The 16,363-nt window shown below is 40.7% G+C and overlaps 1 protein-coding gene and 1 pseudogene across 2 annotated transcripts in view; one reads left to right on the plus strand and one right to left on the minus strand.

Moving 5' to 3' along the window:
* The window catches only part of LOC133364807 (probable acyl-CoA dehydrogenase 6), a 77,192-nt gene that overhangs the window by 58,432 nt on the left and 2,397 nt on the right, over positions 1–16,363 (minus strand). The window contains exon 1 of one of the 2 annotated variants that reach the window (XM_061585669.1): positions 12,323–12,425. The exons of the other annotated variant lie outside the window; for it this stretch is intronic. Coding sequence (XP_061441653.1) covers positions 12,323–12,421 — 99 coding nt within the window. The 5' untranslated portion in view covers positions 12,422–12,425. Of the gene's footprint in view, positions 1–12,322; positions 12,426–16,363 lie in introns of those variants that run through there. 2 annotated transcript variants of the gene reach the window in all.
* LOC133365671 (5S ribosomal RNA) lies at positions 11,492–11,600 on the plus strand (annotated as a pseudogene).

Consider the following 16,363-nt stretch of genomic DNA (forward strand, 5'->3'; position numbering starts at 1 on the left):
TCCACTTTTTTCACTGTCCAACTCTCACACCCATACATAGAGATTGGGAATACCATGGTCTGAATGATCCTGACTTCAGTGTTCAGTGATACATCTTTGCATTTGAGGACCTTTTCTAGTTCTCTCATGGCTGCCTTCCCCAGTCCTAGCCTTCTTCTGATTTCTTGACTATTGTCTCCATTTTGGTTAATGACTATGCCAAGGTATTGATAATCCTTGACAAGTTCAATGTCCTCATTGTCAACTTTAAAGTTACATCAATCTTCTGTTGTCATTACTTTTGTCTTTTTGACGCTTTCGTGGTAAGCGATATTCAGAGGTGGTTTACCATTGCCTTCCTCTGAGTGTGGATGCATCTTAGTCTGGTGTCTCAGCTTTGACCATTCCGTCTTGGGTGCCCCTGCTAGGAGTTTAGCCTCTTGGTCTAGACTCCTGATGGCATTGCTCTCAGCTTCTTCAACACTCTCAAACCCCCTCACCATGTTAAGGTGTGCATCCTAGAGGGGGAAGAATGAGGTACAAATTGAATAATAATTATGATCATCATCTTGCCAAAAGTGTACCGTCCATGCACAAGGAGGAGGTACCAACAGATTTGGGGAGCCCTAAGGTATTCAGAAACACACACAAAAAATCTTTAGGATTTTTTTCCGGAGGCACAAAACCTCAATGAGCTCAATGAGGACTGATCATGCTCAGTGTTCACAGAATGATGATTTATGGGAGTGGGGGTGAGAGACAGAAAACTGGAACACAGGAAACTACCATATACTGAGTGAGACCATTAGTCCATCTAGCTCAGTACTGTCTACACTGACTGGCAGTGGCTCTCCAGGGTTTCAGGCAGGAGACTTTCCCAGGCCTACCTTGAGATGCTGGGAACTGAACCTAGGACCTTCTGCATGCAAGGCAGGTGCTCTACCAAAAAGCTACGGCTCTTCCCCATACAGAAGGTGGGGTAGTAATGGTGTGGGTGGAAATCTGAGCACTCCATGCTGCAACATTTTGGTCCAGGTGCCACTTGTAAACTTTTTTTAAATCAAATTCAAACATACTTTAACAGGTTTCTTGAAATCTGCTCACTGCAGCAACCTCATATTCTTGTCAGTCTTTTTAAGCAAGACAATTGAACAAGGCTATCGGCTGATCAGCATCATCCTGCATTAACTTGAGGATATAGTAGAAGAACCCTCAATTGTTTAACTGAAAGGCTAGCTTTAAAGAACCAGTCCCGTATCTTGTGAACTTTCCCCTAAAACAGGCGTTTGATCAGTGCATAATCTAAGGAAAGCTTTTGATTTCTTTGCAGCAGCTTCTGCAAGAGCAGCTAAGAGTCATCATTCTTTTTTGAGCAGTATCTCTAGCTAAAGTAAAGTAATGGACGACTGTGTGCTTGACAGAAACTCCAGATTCAGCATTCAGAAAGCCTTTTCTAACAAACAATGTAGAAACCTCTAGTTTAAGTCAGATTCAAGACAGCCAGGTCAGGAGATTACAGGCCTTTCATATCAAATACATCAAATATAACATGATTAAAAAGCAAAATATGAACTCAGATCTGTACTCCTATGCCCTTTTCCGTCCCTCCCAGTTACTAGGGGCTGGCTTGAATGCTTGGGGAGAATGCAAGTCCCTTTCTCTCGGCCACCTGTATAGCCTTTTCCATCCTCCAGATCTTTACACCTGGGGAGAGGGAAGCAGACTCACTGCTGGACGACTTGAAGGGGAGAGTTGGTCCCTCATATCTATTTATATTCTGTATTTCCTCTACAGAGTTCATGATGGTGTACATAGGTTTACCACCACCATCTCATTTTATTTCACAACAATCCCCTGGAGCAAGTTGGCTGAGAGTGACCAGCTCACGGTCACCAAATAAGCCTCTTTGCTGAGTGGGGATTTGAACCCAGTGGTAGCCAATGAATGTTCTCCAAATGTTGTTGGACTGCAGCTCCCATCATCCCTGATTATTGCCTACATTGGATGGAACTGATAGCAGTTGTAGTCCAACATCAGGACAGTCCCACACTGACTACCCCTGCTCTAACCACTAACACAATGGTCCATTCAAAATACCTTGCTTCAAGATCTAGGGCGGTATTCAATCCTAGTCCTACTCAGAGTAGACCTAATGAAGACAGCAGGCATGACTAAATTAGGATCATTAATTTTAATAGGTTTTAATGAGTAGGACTTAGTTGAATACAACCCCTAGTTTCCAGTTAGTAACATATTGGTCCTTAAATATTGCGACAGCATCACCCTAAAGGGAGACTCGGGGGACCCCATATGGGGCCTAGAGACAGGAACAGAGGAAATTGTTCTATACAGAGTCAGGTTTTCTTTTATCCATCCAGCTCAGTATTTGTCCTGGCCAAGCCCACTGGAATCAGTCTCAGACTCACTGGTGCATTTTTCTCCAGTACGTATAATGAAAAACTTCAGGTTAAGGTGCTTCGTGGATCAGCTTACAGGTCACACAAGATTCTGTATCTCTACACTAGGCATAACTACTCAAAGCTAAGACGTTGTCGCAGCAATTAGACACAAACCATAACAACCCTTAAGTAGGTTCAGGCAAGCTCTTTCTACTTGCGTGAGGAAGGTGTCACTGAACAGGAATATGCAGGTGAGTTCTCCTCCTAGGTGGGAAAGTAGGGGCCAGCTGAGCCTGCCGTCTCAGTTGTCTGCAGTTTCTACAAGAGATGTGTGTGACGGCAATGCCTGAAAAGGGGGGTGGAGAGAAGGAAAAGGGAAGGCTCCTGATCAGCCAGTGTTCCCTCTGTTGTAAATGGAGCTAAGGGGGAGGAGTTGTCACTGCCCAAAGCACTGAGGCCTACTGTCTCAGCACATCCTGGTTGCAAGTTGTGAGGACCCTCCCCGTCCAATTCTGTATCCTTGTCTTCTTCATCACTCCAGGACCATTCTGCGGGGCTCATGACAGTGTTGTCTACAACAGGGTTAGCCAACGTGATGCCCTTCTGGTGTTTTTTGACTCCAACTCCCGTCATCACTGACCATTGGTCATGCTGGATGGGGCTCATGGGAGCTGAAAGCCAGTACAGTAATACCTCGCATTAACGTACTCAATGGGACCAGAGGGAGTACGTAAACCGAAAATGTCCTTAAAGTGAAGCACTACCTTTTAAAACTTTTTTTACCTCTCCTTCATGCGGAGCCTCGAAGCCCTGCGCTAAAGCCTCTGCTTTATCATCATGAATACTAATTATACAACTTCTAATTATATTCTATGAATATGTTAACAGCACTTTATGAAGATAGGAGATCAGTTCTAATCTGCAGGTGGTGTACATGAAGTTCTCTCTCTCTCTCTTTTTCAAGGCCTTGCCTCTCTCTCTAAGTGCAAAGATAGAGAAGGTCAATGAACAGAGACTTTAGGGAGATGAAGATCTGAACAAGATCACTGTAGTAGTAATCCAGCTCTTAACTGCAGTGGTCTCTTCTGCAGCTGTAGAGAGAATTTTTTCTTCCTTTGGACTAATTATTCTTATATCAAGAAATAAGTTGGGAACTGAAAAAGCAGGAAAGCTTGTATTTCTTTCCCAGACAATGAGCAAGGAAGGCAAAAATGAAGAAGATGACTGAGTTAACTGTGCCACCCAATATTTTAGGTTTCTCATGTTGACTTGGTTGAAATTGCCTAAATTTTATTTTTTAAAGAACTTTACATTTGCCTAAAATTGGAAAGTTAACCATTCAAAAATCTATGTGCATGTTTTGCTAGTGTTGTTATTTGTTGAAGAAGAAAACTAAACAGAAGAATAAACAATCTTATTAGTAACATTTAAAAGCCTGTTGGTGGTAGTGGTGATTCTGGCACATCATGACAAAAATATCATCATTACTTAGCAGCTGGAGCCGGTTCATCTCTTGAATGACTTCACAAGTTCCTTCTGCTACAGTACTAAAATGACCAAATTATCATCCCATTTTTGATCAAAATTAATCTGCAAACAATTCAGAATAATTGCTTAGTGTGTTCCTACCTTCTAATGAAACCTACATCTCAGAATATGTATCAAGGTTATATTAAACAATAATGTTCTTCTACTAAAAAATGATGAACCTTCCTCACTAGTTATTTAAACTATGATTTAAATCATTAAAATTGAGTCCTTTGGAAAAGCAATATAAATTGTGTTTTAATCAAGATTTAAATCAGTTTGATTTAAATCAAATCCTTGCTTAAGAATTGCACACTAATTCAAAGGGAGTGAGCAAATTTCTCTCTATTGATGTCTAATATACATCAATTATTTTAAGTCACTTTGATCAAAGAGCAGTGAATCATCTCTAAATTATGTCTATGCTTGGTGCACTTAAATGCTGTTCTGCAAATGCACCAGTCCAATTAATTATAACAATAAATAGCTGCTTTGAGGAGCTAAAGGAGACAGATAACAGGATGTCATATGAACATAGAAGAGATGCTTCTGTGTTGCTTGCATGCATACTGCTCACTCACACCCTAGTTAATATGACCACACAGAGTGCTTTCTTTGGATAAAAAAATGAGGCACTGGTACTTACACCTTGATAAAAGTGTTGTGGGCACCAGCACAAAATGGCTGCCATGGGCAGCAAAAAGAAAAGATTACAGTACTCTGGAGTTGTGAGTAACATCACAAAAAAGTACTGTCCTCACACCTTTCTTAACAACTCAGAGGCTGACCATTTTTAAAAATGTAAATATTATTTGTATATAGAAAGTAATACTGAAAATTTGTTTTAACAGTTTTAAATATTGTATTTTTATGTTGTTGTAAGCCGCCCTGGAATCTCATGGTGAAGGACAGCTAAGAAAACTAAAAATAACAATATCAGTTCACATACCATTAGAATTTTCTTTAAGTTCCTTTTAAGGATAATAGGTAGAAAAGTTAAGCTTTTGATCAGACAGTTACTGCTCTTCTGAAATGTGTTCTATTTTGTCATGTGAACAACCTACATACTTAAGCAAGAAAAAGAGACAAATGCAGAATCATTGCCACAAAATAAGAACGTCTGCAGTTTTTAATCTTTTCCCTTCACCAGGAAAATAAACAAATCCCATAGTGCAAAAAAACTGCATTATATAAATCCAAAAGTAAACACATTTCTAAATTGGTGGTGAAGAAGCTATGTGGAGCTTCTCTGGAGATGCACAGAAGAGTAAAGTGTTTTCTTGTCAATACCCCCTGCACTACTCATCTTACGCTATATTCTGCAAAATGATTAAACTGGGTTATTAATGAATGTCTTCTGTGCCAAGTGTTTCAGCACAAGCAAACGGAGTCCTGGGCTTCCTTTTCCAAAGACAGTATCATCAACCCTGCAGGCTTCCACTATGTATTTATATAAATACACACATTCCAGAAGGTCAAATTGTTATTTTTCTTCTTTGAAATAAAGCGCATGTTAATAGTAGTTGGAGTTTAACAAAAGGGGGAGGACTGTAGCTCAGCAGCAGGGCATCTGCTTTGCATGCAGATAAAACAGGGCCCCACTTCCCAGCGCTCCGCTTCCCGGCGTTCCGCTAATGCGGCGGCTTTCCTCCCCTCTTTTAAAGCCGATTTTGCTGCTTTTACGGCATTTTCGCGCGACGTGCCCCATTAAAGTCAATGAGGTTCCGCTTTACGGCGTTTTCTGCTTTTCGGCGGGGGTCTGGAACGGAACCTGCCGTATAAGCGGGACTCTACTGTAGTCTTAGCTTCAATCCCTGGCTTCTCCAGGTAGAGCTGGGAAGGTCCCCTGTCTGAAGCCCTGGAGAGCCACTGACAGTCAGTGAAAATGCTACTGAGTTAGATGGAACAATGGTGCACCACAGAATAAAGCAGCCTCCTATGTACCTGGTACTAGAACAACAAGCAGAAATGACTAAATGCCATTCTCTCTGAAGTCCATAGAAAAGTCTAAGCAGATTTCCCCATCATTCTTATAAGCCAAGGGTAGCTAATATTTTGGGGCCCAAGGCCCTGGGCCATCCATCTGGGGACCACATGCCAGCAGTGGGTATGGCTACTCCCACACAGGACACACTGCTGTCATTGCCCCACATTCAAGTGATCCATGCAGATCAAATGAGGAAGGGGATTATTGCCCCTCCCCACTCGTTAGATGAACAATTTGATCACTAGAGAGAAGACAATATGCATCCCCGTCAGGGCACTGAACAGTGCTATGTCTACTATATATATATATTTTATTTTTGCTACCACCACACCAAAATCAGTGGAGCCTTGGTGGTGATTGATCTAGCCCCTGGACTGGACATTAGGAAACCCTGCTGTAAACTGTCATCTTGTTGTTTCTTGGGATAGCCCTGTTTACTGAACAGTCTAGTTCCACCCAGAATGAGTCCATGTACAACTACAATTTTTATATGGTAAAAACAGGGAGATGACCTTTGCCATTTGCTCAGAAGACAGATTTGTGAAAAGCTCCCTCTGTGGTAAAACGACAAGATTCCATACCTGAAGATCAATAGGAAAACCAACCAACAAACAAAAGAATTGGTAACGTGACTGTAGCATGGATGACTAACTTGCATCATCATATTGTATGAAAACATTGAGTCCATCAGAAGCTGTTGCACAGCATTCTGTACTAGTTATGGCCTCCAAATGGTGATAAGGTCAAACAAATACAGACCAGAAGTTGCCTAGGCAATATATAGGCTGAAATGCAAGTGTACTCCAAACCTAGTAACATCTAACCACAAAACACCATTGATTCTACTATCAGATTACCACATCCTACTGCTGAGAATTGTGAGGAGACTGTTATTCCCCTCACAGTGCTCAAATTCCCAGAATTCTCTGGGAAGAGGGACTGACTGTTAAACCACTCTGTCCACTGAAGCTCTGACAGGGGAATAGGAGTTTCCTAATAACACTCAGCACCTTTCACATTCTACACTTCCCAGGATTCTTTGGGGAACACCATGACTGTTTAAAGTGGAATAAATGCCAGAATATGTAGATTACAAGGATCAGCAATATCATAGCTTTGGGCTTATGCCCATTGTAGGGTTCTGATGTGCACATAAATATGCAAGCAAAGGTCACTATCTACCCTCTTTCATCTCACGAGATGCTCTATACACACCTGGAACATTAGCTAACAATGAAGAGAAATTCAGCAAGAATGGTGTAATCATCTACAAGATTCTAAAATATACAGTCTGGTGAGCTTAGTCATTGATGAGAGATCAGGTTTTAGATTGCAATTGAAAGTAGTGGTTTTAAAACAGCAACTGTTTTTCACAAGTACAATCTCTTGTCCATAATTAGATACTACTGGTTTTAGCCAGTATTTATGTCTGCAATTCAAATCTTAATCTTTGAGCACTAACCTGGCATATTAAATAAATGATTGCACAAATACCATTATGCATTTTGGGAAATCTGATTAATGAATCTTTTAAGTACTGTTTGTAGCTGAGAACTCAGTTTCAGCACCTGTATAATAATAGGACCAGTAAGATGGACTAGTAAGATGCTTAATTACATTTAGGGACTAAATAAATACAGCACATTTGAGTTATATTAACAGTGTCCTGCTATGCCTATAACTTCAGCAGGAAAAAACACACACCAAGGAAATTAATGTATCATATCCTCATGACAAAATAATTCATGAAGACTGCTGTTTAATTAATGAGAAGAAAGATAATAAGAATGTACACTGAGCCAGACATAGTTCTTTTATGATAATAGGAATGACTTTTAAAAGCTAGTATTAAGATCAATGCCTGCTGGAGACAAAGAATGGGGAGAAATCAGCATAGCTTACCAGGCCTTTTGCTCCTTATACTAATAATCAATAGGATAATCACTTTAAAAGGATCTTTTAAAAGTATTTCTTAAATTCACTTCACAGTATATTATTTCTTTTATTATGAAGTCTGGGAGTGATTCTAATAGCATATATTTAAATTCCTTACTGTGCCACTAGCATTCACATTCAGAAAAATGGAAACCATTTCACATTTCAAAAGTCTAGGAATCACTCTACTATTCAGCTAAATATTAACCAATGCTCTGACTTTATAAAGGCCAAGAGCTGAATGTTAAGTGGCACCTTCTTATTTATTTAACAAAATTAATATACCATTTGATTTTAAAAACAAAGAAACCTCTAAGCAATTTCCAAAAACATTAAAAATTATCAATACAATTAAAAACAAGAAATTTAAAACCCTTTTAAAACAATTAAAACAGTAACTAACTAAAAGATTAAAACACATCAATTTCTATGTGTCTGGGCATTTATTTAATATGTTGACAAGAAAAGGATTATTCTCCCTGAGAAACTGAAGTTCCACATCTAGGTAATAGTCTGAATTTGGGGGATCATTCAGATACGAGACTCCTTAGCTCTGAAAGTCAGTGTGTTTTAGTGGGTTGGAACGTTGGCCTACGACTGAATTCAAGTCCCCATCCGACCATGAAGCTTATTGGGTGACCTACGAGCTGGCAATATCTCTCCACTTAAGCTACCTACCTCATGGAATTGTTGTGAGGATAAAATTAGAGAGCAGAATACTATCCTGGGCTCCTCTGGAGAAGGGCAGGATAAAAATGAAATGAAATTAATAAATCCAAAGACTGTCCCGCATTTTCCTGAACATTTGAGCCAATTACTCAGCTGGAATCTTACAGCCCTGAATGGAAGACTGCTAAAACTACTTTATTGGGATAAACTGCAGTTGTTAACAAACAGTGCAGTCCTATATGTCTCTACTCAGAAGTCCCAATAAGGTCAGCGGGGCATAGGATTTCCACCTAAATGTATAGATCATATCTATCACTCCTTATAGAGCTGTCCATTATACAAAAGAGATTAGAGAAAGCTTCAAAGGCAACTGTAGTTTAACCTAACATATGAGTTACCACAGGGGAGGAAAGCAACATGGCTCTTGAGCCATCATATACATCTAATTTAACTTCTTTGGAAAACAGTGGCAATTTAGTACAGGGCTGTGTGGTGAATTTGACCCACAGGGTGCCTTGGATAACCACAAAAGCCTGCAGATTTCAAGTGAAAAAGACAGATCTGGTATAAAACTTCACACATTTAAGAACTGCTCTGAAGTCTCATGTTTTCTCTTAAAACTTTTACTGTCCAGGATAGATTCCTTGGCTCTTTATTTATTGGCTCTATTTATTTATATGCATAGGCTGCTTTTCCATCTCTATGATCCTTCAAAATAGCTAACTAAACTTACACACAACATATAACAAAACACCATGACACAGCTGAATAACTTGTCAAATTACTGCAGCAAACCAGGAATGAGATAAAATAATCTTCTGCATGACAGAAAGCCTGTAGCATGGGCCCTGAGAACCACCAGGGCCAGAGAGACCCCACCTGCACTATACATTTAAAGCAGTATTACACCATTTTAAAGAGTCAGGACTTCCCCCCAAAGAATCCTGGGAACTGTAGTTTGTAAGGGATTCTGACAGCTGTTAGCAGATCCCTATTCCCCTCACAGGGCTTCAGTTCCTAGAGTTCCCTGGGAAGATGGATTGATTGTTAAACCACTCTAGAGATTCCAGCTCTGTGAAGGGAATAGGGGTCTTCTGACAACTCAGCACTCTTAACAGACTACAGTTCCCAGGACTCTTGGAGGAAAGCCATGACTGCTTAAAGTGGTATAATACTGTTTTAAATGTATTCTGCAAATGGGGCCAAACTTCCACCACCTCAGTCCTGCAGTCACTACCCATTGAAAAGCCCTCTGCCATGTCATAACTGTATGTATGAATGGTTTTAATACTGTAAATTGTTTAATTTGATTTTAATCTAGACTTTTGTATGTTTTTAATTATATGTGTGCTTTTATCTGGAAGCCGCCGCGAGTTCCAGTTTTGGAAAAAGGGTGGGGTAAAAATAATGATAATAAATAAAATAAATAAATAGTCAATTGTGAACCCGGCATCTTCAAACACATAATGGCAATTCCTTCAAATAGAACAAGTTCCTGTATCTACACATCTTGATTGATCTAGGAAGGAAACAAAACTGACTCGCATGCACCTTGTCTTTTGTTGTGTTGACAGTTTAGGGTAACAGGGAGGGGGAAATGGAGAAACATAATTTCTTCCCCCTACTCGTTTTGTTCATTTCCATCTTTGTGACCCTTGTCACATGCATCTGTGGAATCACCAGAAGCTGAGTGAACTAAAGCAATTCCTACAATGTCCATTCTTGCTGTATCAATTTCTGGGGGAGGATCAAATGTTGGATGGCCACTGTGGCCTGGTTGGCCACTGTGAGAACAGGATGTTGGACTAGATGGGCCACTGGCCTGATCCAGCAGGATCTTCTTATGTTTTCATTTGCTAAATACATGCTCTAACTGAACACACCACTGTTTTTAACTGAAGATTTAACTTCTCAGATTTAACATCCTTTCCTGACTATGGCTATGCTCCCATCAACAAGCACACCGCCTCCCCTTTCTTTTTTGGAATCTCAAATATTTGTTGATACTTTCATTTAGCAGAAAAGTGCAGTCAAGATAAGATTGAAGTGTACCCTCTTTCTCATTTTGCAAGTGCAACAACACTATTGCCTCTATGTGCAAAGAAGATAAGACAAGAGGACATTGCTTTCGGCCAATGGTAGTAATGAACTTCCCTTGTCTTTTACTGATGTCTACAGGAAGGTTCTAAAGTACAAGCCAAGAACAGTATTTATCATGGCAAAATGGGGAGTTTAAAGCAGAAAGGGTTATTTGAAGTTCAGACATGTGTTCTGTGACCTGCACCTGGCACAATTAGAGGGGGGTTTTGCCCCTAAGGAAAGGCTAAAGTATTTAGGGATTCTTAGTTTACCCAAAAAAAGGTGACAGTGGCCTGGTGCATACATCATGGTAAGCCAAAGTGACTTAATGGGACTGCACAGGTTCCTGGAGACATGTTCACAGCCACTTTGCTCCTCCCTGGTCTTTTTTTTTAATGCTTGTGCTACCCTGAGCTACACCAAGGTTTGGCTTAGTACGTCATCCAAACTTGGGATTGTGGTTAGGCTTGCTAACCACAAGCTGTAGCCAAGGTTTGTTCTTGGCTACAGCTTGTGGTTATGAAGGAGACTGCTTTACCATGAACCCAGGAATAAAGAAGATGGGGAGGGCTAAAGTGGCTGTGAGTTTCTCTTTGGCAGCCCACACATTTGCATGTTCCCATTAAGGAAACTTTGCCGCTCCAGATGTTGCTGGACTCCAATTCCCATAATCCCTAACCACTGGCCATGCTCACTGGATCTGATGGGAACTGGAGTCCAGCAAATATTCCCCACCCCTGTACTAGAGCCTGGGGGTCAACCGAAAAGTGGACTGGCAGACTAAAATCAGGACAGACAAAAATTAATTGATTAGTTGATTGGTTGATTCAACAAATAATTACATATTAATTACAATATGTAATTAATTATTACAATATGTAATGTACAATATGTAATTATGTAAAATATGTAATTTGCCTACAGCCATACTACCCTGAACATACCTGATCTTGGAAGCTAAGCAGGGTCAGGCCTGGTTAGTACTTGGATGGGAGACCGCCTGGGAATACCGGGTGCCCTAGGCTTAGAGGAAGGCAATGGTAAACCACCTTTGAATACCTCTTACCATGAAAACCCTATAAATATATCCAAAAGATTCATAGGGTCGCTATAAGTCATAATCGACTTGAGGGCATATAACAACAAAAATATGTAATTACATATGTAATCAATTATTACAAAATGTAATTAATTTATAGAATTTTCTGACAAGATGAAGTAACAGCTGGTGACATGTGGCTTTAAAAGGGAATTAGACACATTCATGGAGAATAGGTCTGTAGCAATATGGATTTGAGATCTGTATTATTGAATTTGGTACAAATGTTAGATGTTCCAGCCAGCCAGCTAACCCATCCTTTTTTCAAAATACTCCATTCCATTCTACCTCTTCCCCACCCCCCAGGTCTCCCTCCCAATAGGTACTCTGTATTCTGAGGCGACTGAACATGCTCAGTCCATTGAGCTGTTTTGAGTGGCATCATTTTTTCCCACTAAACATTCTGCAAATTCCAGGATTCTCCAGAGCATGCTGAGACCTCCCTCTTGTTCCTCAACAGCCCCATTTTGGTTACTTAGCCATCAAAATTCAGTACCCAAGTTTGCTATTAGAAAATAGGATAAAAATAAGTCTAGGATCTCCTGACCTAGCCGTCCTAAATAGTCTCTAGTCTTGCTTGCTTGCTGAAAAGCTTGCAGGATGTTGAAATTTCTACAAAGCATATAAGGAATCAATCAATATTGATACCTGGTACTGGGCCCGCCTTTCGCTGGCACTCTTATCCAATGAGTAACAGGCAGTTGTGTCCAGAAGCTGCAATTTCTCACAATGCCCTCTATGTAGCATCTCACTGTGGAAAATTAAAATGGCAGTCTCATCAGAGCTCTCTTGCTGCCATAGTAATTGCCAAGTAAGCACCAAGAGGACCACCAGAAGTCACTTTTCCAGCCTTCTCAGACCTGGAGTCAGCTTTGTCTATTGTGACTGCAAACAAATAACAGGGAACAATATCCTGAGCTAAAGTAATGACAGATTATTCTAAGGGATAGCCAGGATGGGGCCCTCCAGATGTTGCTGGACTACAGTTCCTATGATCTCTGACCACTGGCCATACAGGCTGAAGCTGATGGGAGTTGAAGACCAACAACATCTGGAGGGCATCACATTGGCCACCCTTGTCCTATTCAGAAGTCATTGTTATAAAGTAACCAAAAAGGTTCTAAGTCATGAGCTGCTCAAACATGTATTTGGAGAAAGACAACATGAAAATAGTCTTTCCACTAGGTTAAAGAGATCAGTATTCATTCATTGCATCTTCAAGTTAGCATGTCAAGCGGCCAGTCAGCAGAAAACATTGTGTGTGCTTCTTGCACAACTGTATGCTAATTCATAAAGAGTTGTTTGCTAATCACTGCTCTATAAGTTGAGGGTTGTTTCTGGAAAACTCCCATGGTGTCATTTTAACATGTAATTGGAAAGATGTTGTATGCCTTTGCAATATCATGGGAGACAACCAGTGGAAGAAATGGTTGATTTGTGTTTCTTATTCTCTGAATGAAGTCCTTGGAATTAGGCCAACCAAGTTTTATATATAACATCTATTTTATTTTATTTTAATTTAATTTATTCTAAATATTTATAGCCCACCCTTCATCTATACTCGTTTTCAGCCCAAGGGCCACATTTCCTTTGGGGCAATCTTCCTGGGGTCACACGCTAGTGGAGGTTGGGCCAGAGAAAAAGCAGACAGAGCTATAAATCTGATTTTTACCTCTGCACAGTAGGCTAGTTCTTTCACATTCCCACATTCTTCTGCATCCAGGCAAGCAAAAAGCATGACCTGTCACACTGCAATTCTGACCTGTATAGATTGTTCTATCACCAGGAAATTAAACATGGTGCCCTCCAGATCTTGCTGAACTACAGCTCCCAAAATCCCTGACCACTGGCCATACTACCTGGGGTTGATGGGAGTGCTGGCTACCATGCTCTAGCCATTTTTTTCTCTATGGTCCCTCTCTCCGGGTATCAATTTTAACCGTTCAGTTTCCAAACAGCATTGCCTTTATTGGTTTTTTTTCCTTTCCCCATCCCAATCCTTCCTTTATTGCAGCAAGAAAAGCAATCACGACCAGGAATTTTATGAGGAAGGAGGATGTGCTTAACCCTTTCCCCCATGCAATGGCCCCAATGAAAATTGCCCTCAACCTCAGTCATTTGGGGCTGGGGAAAGGGGGATTGCCCACTTGGCAACATGGTATTAGAAGTCTGGAAGCAGAGTTGCTATTCCAATTCCAGCTTAAGGCGGAACAGCAATGACTGGGTGCTGCTAAATCATCCACATTTTAAATCACCTCTAGCCTTTGGGCTAGTTAGTGTAAAACAAAGAACTGGGGAGGCATAGAGGGCAGATCTATTTACAGCAAAGGTGGGAGACCTTTGGTCTTGCATGGTTCCAGTTTCACCCACGAGGCCGTTTTCTCCAAGCCACACTCAACTGCATAACATCTGATATCATATGTGATGCCAAGTGTGGGGCAGACAGAAACACATCTGGATCAGTTGTGGAATTGAGTTCCCCATGCCCATCATAATGGCATCCAGTGATTGACAGGTCAGTTATCCTGCCCACCTGTCAAAGTAGGCCATGGGGTGGGGAGCAAACAGTTATCTCGCCTGCCAGACCAAAAACTCTCCTTATCCCTGATTTACAGCCATGATTGTTAAATGGAACCTCCATATTCAGCAGCAGTATGCCTCTGAATAACAGTTGCTGGCGATCAGCAGCAAGGGAGTGCAACTGCCATCGTGCTCTCCTTGGGCGTTGAGACTGACAAGTCACTGCTATAAAAGTATTTAAATATTATGGGCTGGACCCACACTCATTTGCATTCAAGTCCTATTGAAATTAATGTGAAAAATCTTGACTTAATCCCACTGATTTCAACAAGAACTAAGTGCAACTTAACCTAACCTGCATCAATTACTATATAGTGCATGTGGGTGTAAGTCACCAGTGGCTACTATCAAGCTCCAACTCGGGGGAGCTGCCTATTTAATCATTATTATATTCACTAACAGGCAAATAACTGTGCGGTTTAAGAACATACCAATAGCCAACAGATATTTCTATCAAACTTTAAAAAGCAGGGAAATTTGGCAGCTATAGTGAATGTACCAGGGGAGCAGGAGACCTGACCTCCTCTCTGAGATATTGGACAAATTTGTCAGAATGCAAACACAATTTGGGTTGGTCTTTCACAGTCCAATTCACTTTCTGTGTAGCTTGGAAGAATTTGGTAACATGTGCCTCTGAGCACATGGTGAGTGGTGGCAACATCTGCCATCTCCAAAGATGGAGAATTATATTTTTGTATGTTTGGTGGTGTTCTTCTTACTTTGCTTCTTTCCTGTGTTACTAATATTTCTACAGAGAATCTAATCTAGAAAATTATATTTCCCTCATTATTCATCCTAGAAATCTGTGTCAAATTTATTTTTAATAATGTCAAAGCCTTTTTATTGGTCAATGTCATATGATGGTGAAGACAGCCTTTTGTGTTTCAAATCGGAGGTTATGCTCTATTTCTATTTTGGGTGCATTAACACTTGAATCTGAAACTGCAGTTTGATGTAAAATCAGACTGATTACAATATGTTACTACTTCAGCAATGACTCTAGCTGTTGGAAAAAAAAGGATGCATGTTTTCAGCCTGCTATGTTTAAACCACCTCATTTAAGGCACGGTCAATTAAAAACATAGAGCACACCTAGAATTTTGCTAGAATATATTTCACCTCCCACTGTTTTATCTTGTGCAAACTGAGACACTCCTGAGGTCCAATGGAGGCTGTTCTGCGGAATAGTCAGTGCCATTAATCCACAATTATTTTTGGAGGGTTTTTTTGTAAATTTTGCAAATTGTAAAGTGTAAATTTTGCAAAGTGTTGCTGTACTTCACACATTCACAGAAGTAGAAACAAAAGAAAATGATTTCCTATAGGAAACTTCACTAAAATTGCAAAGTAAATCAGACATATTTAAAGTAACTATCTGAACTATATCAACTATCTTAATAATGTTGCTTCCTCCCTGCTAAAACAAGGTCAGCACAGCACGTCTTCTTTCTATTATTTGGGCTGATTGCAGGTGTTGCCACCACTCACCATATGCTCAGAGGCACGTTACCAAATTCTTCCAAGCTACACAGAAAATGGATTGGACTGTGAAAGACCAACCCAAATTGTGTTTGCATTTTGACAAATTTGTAGGGCAGTGCAATATCTCAGAGAGGAGGTCAGGCTCCTGCTCCCCTGGTGCATTCACTATAGCTGCCCAATTTCCCTGCTTTTTAAAGTTTGATAGAAATATCTGTGGGTTATAGGTACATTCTTAAACCACAAGGTTTTTTACCTATAGTGAATTTCTCTGCTTTTTAATCCGAGAGGTAAGAAATGGGCTCCTGTGCAAGTTTGCTGAGAATGGATTGATCATTTGCATGCTTATTGAGTTCAGTGGGATTTACTCCCCTGCAATTGTGTTTAAGATAGGTGAAACTGACCACAGGGGATGGGGAGGGGGGAGGAGAGGAAGGGCAGGGGGGAGGAGGGGGAGGGGAGCAGGCAGGAGTGGGAGGGGAGGAGGACAGGTTTGATCATTTGCATGTTTATTGAGTTCAGTGGGATTTACTCCCGTGCAATCATGCTTAGGATAGGTAAAAGTGACCAGGGGAGGGAGGGAGGGCTGGAGTGAGCAGGGAAGGAGGAACAAGGAAGAGGGGATGGGAG

The sequence above is a fragment of the Rhineura floridana genome, chromosome 10, assembly GCF_030035675.1.
Source record: "Rhineura floridana isolate rRhiFlo1 chromosome 10, rRhiFlo1.hap2, whole genome shotgun sequence".
In the NCBI taxonomy this organism is placed as follows: Eukaryota; Metazoa; Chordata; class Lepidosauria; order Squamata; family Rhineuridae; genus Rhineura; species Rhineura floridana.